Source organism: Palaemon carinicauda, chromosome 11 (genome assembly GCF_036898095.1).
Source record: "Palaemon carinicauda isolate YSFRI2023 chromosome 11, ASM3689809v2, whole genome shotgun sequence".
NCBI classification, from domain to species: Eukaryota; Metazoa; Arthropoda; class Malacostraca; order Decapoda; family Palaemonidae; genus Palaemon; species Palaemon carinicauda.
Window position 1 is genome coordinate 126,532,839 of NC_090735.1, and position 7,922 is coordinate 126,540,760.

The window sequence follows — 7,922 nt, forward strand, 5'->3', positions numbered from 1 at the left end:
AAATATTTATTTTTAAATATTTAACTTAGCCGGTGAATATATAATAGCTGACGTCTCCGGCGGCTCGACAGAAAAAACACAAAAACTCGCGAGCGATCGCTATGAAGGTTGCGGGTGTGCCCACCAGCGCCAACTATCGGCCAGATACCGCATATACATGTAAACAGCTCCAATTCTTCTCTGTCGGTCTGATCGACAAGACGTACCATTACTCGCTGTTAACCTGGAGTTTTTCAACAGTCTTGGTGAAGTACTTCCTTTTGGTTTGAGCTTTCGCAGTGCAGGTGTTTTATCTTCAACTTAAATTCTTGAACTCTTTTTTTGGATAGATTTAATTGTTGATGACTTTGGATTGTTTTTTGGACTTTCTTTGACTTTTCAAAATGGCTGACCCTTCTCCAATTCCTAGATTTCGTAAATGTAATGCTAGGGATTGCAATAAGCGTCTTCCAAAGGCCTCTCTCGACCCACATACTGTGTGTTCTAATTGTCGGGGTAAAACCTGTCAATTAGGAGATCGGTGTGAGGAGTGCGTGGGCCTTTCGGAATTCGATTGGCTTGAGTTTGACAAGTATTCTCGTAAGCTAGAGAGAGATAGGGTGAGGAGAAGTTCCTCTAGATCGTTAGAATTTTCCTCCTCCCATGCCCCTGAACCTAATCCTTCCCCTGTAGTAGTTGTGCCTGAACCCTCTACTAGCACTCAGGAACCATCAATGCGGGATATGTTACGTGCCATTCATGCTTTGGGCGAGAGAGTCGAGTCGTTAGCTACGGACCGTAATCAACTCATGGCGGACGTAAAAGAGTTAAAGTGTCAGAGTGCCACATTAGAAAATCGTGGGAAAGTGATTAGTGCGCAAAGTGTTATCAGTGTTGCGACTGAGGGTTCGTCTGTTCGTGCCTGTCGTTCGCCTAGTCCGAGACCTCTTGCAAGCTCCCAAGCCCCAGGGAGAAGTAATGTCGTAGGACTTATGGGTTCGAGAGGCTTTAATCAGCGAACAGACGTTCCCTCTATGGTTTCAGGCGTGTCTCGTCAAGACCGCCCCTACCATAAGACGAGCGAGACTGTTTTCTCCTCGTCATCCGAAGGCTTTTCGCGTAAGAAACCGTGGAGCAAGGTTTCGAGACCCTTAAAGCGAAAGTCAGTCCCTTCAGGACAGGTCCAGCGTCCTGGTTGTAGCCATTGGGACAGCTCTGACCCTGTGCAGTCATCGGAAGACTGCTCGCCGCCTAAACAGAAGCGTAACACAGGCTCCGAGAGTCTTAGTGTAGGCAATGTTTTGCAGTCACAGACGTTACCTTCGTCTCTTACCGCACCCGTTCCCGTTGATCCTAATTGGGTTGTCCTGCAAGACATGCAGAATAAGCTTGCCTCTCTTATGGAGGACTATTCTGCTGAAAAGGTTCACGATGATCCTCGCCGTTTAGCTGATCGAGATCCTGGCCGTCAGCCGCCCAAACGAGCCTTTGCTCGTCCTGTTGACGTTGGCGTTACAAAGTCACGTCAGTCACGTTTTGTAGAGCCTCACTCGATGCAGTCCCGTGTTGACTTTCAGCCGCATGTGGACGTTCAGCCGCTGCCGAATGCTCTTGTTGACATTCAGGACGTTCGCCAACCAGCGGAGTTGACTTGTTTTGACGCTGAGCGTCAAGCACCGCAGTCAAGAGTTGTTTTGACTGCTCAGTCTAGGCAGTCAAGGCAGTCTCGAGTTGACGTCGAGCGTCCTCCCGCTCCTGTTGTTGTTGACAGTCAGGCTGTTAAGCAGTTACATGACGTAGCGTCCTGGACTGCTACTGATGCTCCGGTGCGTGTGGACTCTGCTTGTCAAGCATTGCCACCAAGGCAGGTCTCGCCCTTGCTTGTAACTCAGCAGTTATCGGACGAAGCTCCTTCAGATGAGGACGTTGCTGATCCTCATCCTGATGATAATCCTTCAGATGTAGATGAACCTAAGGCGGTTCCTCCTTCGATGGACTTTAAGAAGATCATGTTGATTTTCAAGGATCTTTTTCCAGATCACTTTGTTGCTGTTGCTCCTCGTTCGCCTCCGTCCGAGTTTGCTCTAGGCTTACCTGCTTCCAAACCAGCCTTTACTAAGCTAGTGCTTTCTCGCTCTTCCAAGAGGGCTTTACGTCTTCTAGGCGACTGGTTGGATACCAGGAGGAGTTTGGGGAAGACGGCCTTTGCCTTCCCTCCTTCTAAGCTTGCTTCCAGATCGAGCGTCTGGTATGACACGGGAGAAGTTCTCGGCTTGGGAGTCCCTGCCTCTGCCCAGGGTGACTTCTCAAGCCTCGTAGACTCTCCCCGTCGCCTGGCCATGAGACGCTCGAAGATTTGTTGGTCCTCCTCGGACCTTGACCATCTGCTTAAAGGCGTATACAGGGCCTTTGAAGTGTTTAACTTTCTTGACTGGTCATTAGGAGCTTTAAGTAGGAAAATCTCGTCTGCCGACCAAGATGTTTCCTTACTTATCATGTCCTGTATGGATAAAGCCATCCGCGATGGCTCCAATGAGCTCGCCTCCACCTTTACGTCGGGAGTCTTAAAGAAGCGAGAAACCCTTTGCTCTTTCCTTTTGGCAGGAGTTACTCCCTGTCAGAGATCGGAACTGCTCTTTGCTCCCTTATCAGCGGCCTTGTTTCCGCAACAGCTGGTTAAGGATATAGCTGCTTCGCTTGTGCAGAAGGACACCCATGACCTGATGGCGTCCTCTGCTCGCAAAGGGACTCCTTCTTCATCCTTTGCTGTGAGACCCAGGATCGAGACTCCTGCATCTAGATTTATCCCGCCCTTTCGTGGCAGAGCTCCCAGCAGGGGAAGCTCTCGTGCCGAGGGAAAGAGAGGTAAGAAGAGAGGAGCCAAGTCCTCCCGTGGCAGAGTCTGACTGCCCACAGCCTCAGACAGCAGTAGGTGCCAGATTGAAGAGCTTCTGGCAGGCCTGGGAGAAGAGGGGTGCAGACCAAGAGTCTGTTCTGTTGCTCAGAGAGGGGTACAAAATTCCGTTTGTACGCAAACCTCCTCTAGTGACAACTCCCATAGATCTCTCTCCCAGGTACCGAGAGGAGTCAAAGAGACAAGCCCTAAATCAAGAAGTGTCTCTGTTGCTAGAGAAGGGAGCGGTGGTGAAAGTCTCGGACCTTCAATCACCGGGATTTTACAACAGTCTCTTCCTAGTCCCAAAGCATACAGGAGGTTGGAGACCGGTGCTAGACGTCAGTGAGCTCAACGTTTTTGTTACAAAAACAAAATTCACGATGGAGACCACGAAGTCCGTCTTAGCAGCGGTCAGAGAGGGAGACTGGATGGTCTCTCTCGACCTACGAGATGCGTACTTCCACATTCCTATACACCCGGATTCCCAACCGTTTCTGAGGTTTGTTTACAGGAATGTGGTGTACCAGTTTCGAGCCCTGTGCTTTGGCCTCAGTCCTGCTCCTCTCGTGTTTACGAGGCTCATGAGGAATGTGGCAAAATTCCTCCATCTATCGGGAATCCGAGCCTCCCTGTACTTGGACGACTGGCTTCTCAGAGCATCGTCCAGTCATCGCTGTCTGCAGGATCTACATTGGACGTTGGGTCTGGCCAAGGAGTTGGGACTTTTGGTCAACCTAGAAAAGTCTCAACTGATCCCATCCCAGACTATTCTATATTTGGGGATGGAGATTCGCAGTCCAGTTTTTCGGGCTTTTCCGTCTGCCACCCGAATAGAACAAGCACTGCTCAAAGTCCAATTAATGCTGAAAAGAGAACGTTGTTCAGTCAGGAGTTGGATGAGTCTCGTAGGGACTCTCTCATCCCTGGAGCAGTTTGTCTCGCTAGGGAGACTACACCTTCGGCCTCTCCAGTTCCATCTAGCCTCTCACTGGAACAAGGACAAGACGTTAGAGACGGTATCAATCCCAGTCTCCGAACCAGTAAAGGCATGCCTGAAATGGTGGGACAGCAATATCAGTCTGAGAGAGGGACTATCCCTAGCAGTCAAGAACCCAAACCACGTGTTGTTCTCAGACGCGTCGGATTTGGGTTGGGGTGCGACCCTGGACGGTCGGGAATGCTCGGGTCTGTGGACCTCAAGTCAGAAGAGCATGCACATCAACGGCAAGGAGCTATTAGCAGTCCACTTGGCCTTGATGAAATTCGAAAGCTTTCTTCGAAACAAAGTGGTAGAGGTCAACTCAGACAACACCACAGCTTTGGCGTACATCTCCAAGCAAGGAGGCACACACTCCCTCACGCTATACGAGATCGCAAGGGACCTTCTCATATGGTCAAGAAATCGAGGCATCTCCCTGTTGACGAGATTCATCCAGGGGGACTTGAACGTCTTGGCAGACTGTCTCAGTCGGAGGGGTCAGGTGATACCCACGGAATGGACCCTCCACAAGGACGTGTGCAAGAGTCTTTGGGCAACTTGGGGTCAACCCACCATAGACCTCTTTGCCACCTCGTTGACCAAAAGGTTACCATTCTATTGCTCACCAGTCCCAGATCCAGAGGCGATCCACATAGACGCGTTTCTACTGGATTGGTCTCATCTGGACTTATATGCATTCCCACCATTCAAGATAGTCAACAAGGTACTGCAGAAGTTCGCCTCTCACGAAGGGACAAGGTTGACGTTGGTTGCTCCCCTCTGGCCCGCGAGAGAGTGGTTCACCGAGGTACTTCAATGGCTGGTAGACATTCCAAGAAGTCTTCCTCTAAGGGTAGATCTCTTACGTCAGCCCCACGTAAAGAATGTTCATCAAAGCCTCCCCGCACTTCGTCTGACTGCCTTCAGACTATCGAGAGACTCTCAAGAGCTCGAGGCTTTTCGAAGGAGGCAGCCAGTGCGATTGCGAGAGCTAGGAGAGCTTCTACCATCAGAGTATACCAGTCGAAGCTGGAAGTCTTTCGAGACTGGTGCAAGTCAGCATCTGTGTCCTCTTCCAGTACCTCTGTAGCCCAAATCGCAGATTTTCTTTTACATCTGAGAAATGTTCGCTCCCTCTCAGCTCCCACGATTAAGGGCTACAGGAGCATGTTGGCTTCGGTCTTTCGTCATAGAGGCTTAGATCTTTCCAACAATAAAGATCTCCAAGATCTCCTTAAGTCTTTCGAGACCTCTAAGGAACGTCGTTTGGCAACTCCTGGATGGAACTTAGACGTGGTCCTAAGGTTCCTCATGTCAGACAGGTTTGAGCCATTACATTCAGCCTCCCTGAAGGATCTCACCCTCAAGACGCTTTTCCTAGTGTGCTTGGCTTCGGCTAAAAGGGTCAGTGAAATTCATGCCTTCAGTAAGAACATCGGCTTTTCTACAGAAAAAGCCACATGTTCACTTCAACTTGGTTTCCTGGCCAAAAATGAACTGCCTTCTCGTCCTTGGCCTAAGTCCTTTGATATACCTTGCCTGTCAGAGATCGTAGGCAACGAACTTGAAAGAGTGCTGTGTCCAGTTAGAGCTCTTAAGTTCTACTTAGCTCGTACTAAGTCCTTACGAGGTGGATCTGAGGCATTATGGTGCTCAGTTAAGAAACCATCATTGCCTATGTCAAAGAATGCTTTGTCATATTTTATCAGATTTTTAATACAAGAGGCTCATTCTCACTTGAATGAAAAAGACCGATGCTTGCTTAAGGTTAAGACGCACGAAGTAAGAGCTATAGCAACTTCCCTGGCCTTTAAGCAAAATAGATCTCTGCAAAGTATTATGGACGCGACCTTTTGGAGAAGCAAGTCGGTATTCGCGTCATTTTACTTAAAAGATGTCCAGACTCTTTACGAGGACTGCTACACACTGGGTCCATTCGTTGCAGCGAGTGCAGTAGTGGGTGAGGGTTCTACCACTACATTCCCTTAATTCCAATATCCTTTTAATCTGTCTCTTGAAATGTTTTTAATCTTGTTTTTGGGTTGTACGGAAGGCTAAGAAGCCTTTCGCATCCTGGTTGATTTGGCGGGTGGTCAAATGTCATTTCTTGAGAGCGCCCAGATTAGGGGTTTGATGAGGTCCTGTTGTATGGGTTGCAGCCCTTGATACTTCAGCTCCTGGGAGTCTTTCAGCATCCTAAGAGGATCGCTGGGCTTCGTGAGGAAGACAGACTAACAAGGCAGAGTAATCGTCTAAGTCAACTTCCTTACCAGGTACCTATATATATTTGGGTTTTGTTATGATATAACTGTCAAAAACTCTAAGCATGTACACTGTAAACTTTATTAATTCTGGTCTCTACCCACCACCATGGGTGTGAATCAGCTATTATATATTCACCGGCTAAGTTAAATATTTAAAAATGATATTTTAATTATAAAATAAATTTTTGAATATACTTACCCGGTGAATATATAAATTAAAGGCCCCCCCTTCCTCCCCGATAGCGACCCAGCGGGATGAGAAGAATTGGAGCTGTTTACATGTATATGCGGTATCTGGCCGATAGTTGGCGCTGGTGGGCACACCCGCAACCTTCATAGCGATCGCTCGCGAATTTTTGTGTTTTTTCTGTCGAGCCGCCGGAGACGTCAGCTATTGTATATTCACCGGGTAAGTATATTCAAAAATTTATTTTATAATTAAAATATCATTTTAATGTTACTGTACTTAAAATATCTTATTTTTCCTTGTTTCCTTTCCTCACTGGGCTAATTTCCCTGTTGGGGCCTCTGGTCTTAAAGCATCCTGCTTTTCCAGCTAGGGTTGTAGCTTAGCAAGTAATAATAATAATATCAATGAAGTTGGACCACCCTGGTGTAGATAGAGAGGTAGCTCAATTAGTAAAGTACTGGCTCTGTGGTTTACCAGAACTCAAGCCAGTCTGTTTGCTCTGGATTTGTTCATCCTATGCGTGCTAGAAATAGGAATGAATGGCGAGCGATTGTGACGCAGTTCCGGTAGGCCCTGCTGCTTCCTCCGATGCCTTAGATGACCGCGGAGGTAGAAGCAGCAGGGGATCCAGAATTATGAAGCTGTGGTGGATAACGGGGGAGGGTGGGCTGTGGCACCCTAGAAGTACCAGCTGAACTCGTTTGAGTCCCTTGTTAGGCTGGGAGGAACGTAGAGAGTAGAGGTCCCCATTTTTTGTGTTTGTTTCATTTGTTGATGTTGGCTACCCCCCAAATTTGGGGGAAGTGCCTTGGTATATGTATGTATGTATGTATGCACTGTGGTACGTAGGAATTTGTTTTGGTGATTTTTCTTCTACAATCTTTCTCTCTTCTTTGCGAGGGACAAACTTTCTTTTTTAAATGTATCTTGTGTGGAGTACAAAAGCCACAAGGTACCTCTCTGGGAGGTATGTTGGGTACCTCTCTGGGAGGTATGTTGGGTACCTCTCTGGGAAGTATGTTGGGTACCTCTCTGGGAAGTATGTTGAGTACCTCTCTGGGAAGTATGTTGGGTACCTCTCTGGGAGGTATGTTGAGTACCTCTCTGGGAAGTATGTTGGGTACCTCTCTGGGAGGTATGTTGAGTACCTCTCTGGGAAGTATGTTGGGTACCTCTCTGGGAAGTATGTTGAGTACCTCTCTGGGAAGTATGTTGGGTACCTCTCTGGGAGGTATGTTGAGTACCTCTCTGGGAAGTATGTTGGGTACCTCTCTGGGAAGTATGTTGGGTACCTCTCTGGGAGGTATGTTGAGTACCTCTCTGGGAAGTATGTTGGGTACCTCTCTGGGAAGTATGTTGGGTACCTCTCTGGGAAGTATGTTGTATGATAGCTAAGCAGAAAGTCAAGTGTTACCACATGGATGACCATCACACATCAGTCAGTTTGTCTAGAAATTTGGAAATAGTTGGGTAGCTGTTACTTTGAACAAAAAAAATGGCTAGTATAGGAATAATTTATATTTCAATATTTAATTTAGATTTTTTTGCCATATAAATGCTCATTTGCTTATCTAATTATTGAATCTTTGTTTCAGGCCATCCATGAAGGAAGAA

General features: G+C 47.6%; 1 protein-coding gene across 1 annotated transcript; it reads left to right on the forward strand.

Annotated features, from left to right (window-relative positions):
- The first annotated feature begins 7,228 nt into the window (after positions 1–7,228).
- Positions 7,229–7,696, forward strand: LOC137649471 (keratin-associated protein 6-2-like). The gene has a single exon (XM_068382454.1). The coding sequence runs from the start codon at positions 7,229–7,231 to the stop codon at positions 7,694–7,696; it is 468 nt and encodes a 155-aa protein (XP_068238555.1).
- Positions 7,697–7,922: the final 226 nt, after the last annotated feature.

Bases quoted from the DNA above. Each gene is read 5' to 3' on its own strand.
- LOC137649471 (XM_068382454.1), top strand. From the start codon at position 7,229: ATGTATCTTGTGTGGAGTACAAAAGCCACAAGGTACCTCTCTGGGAGG.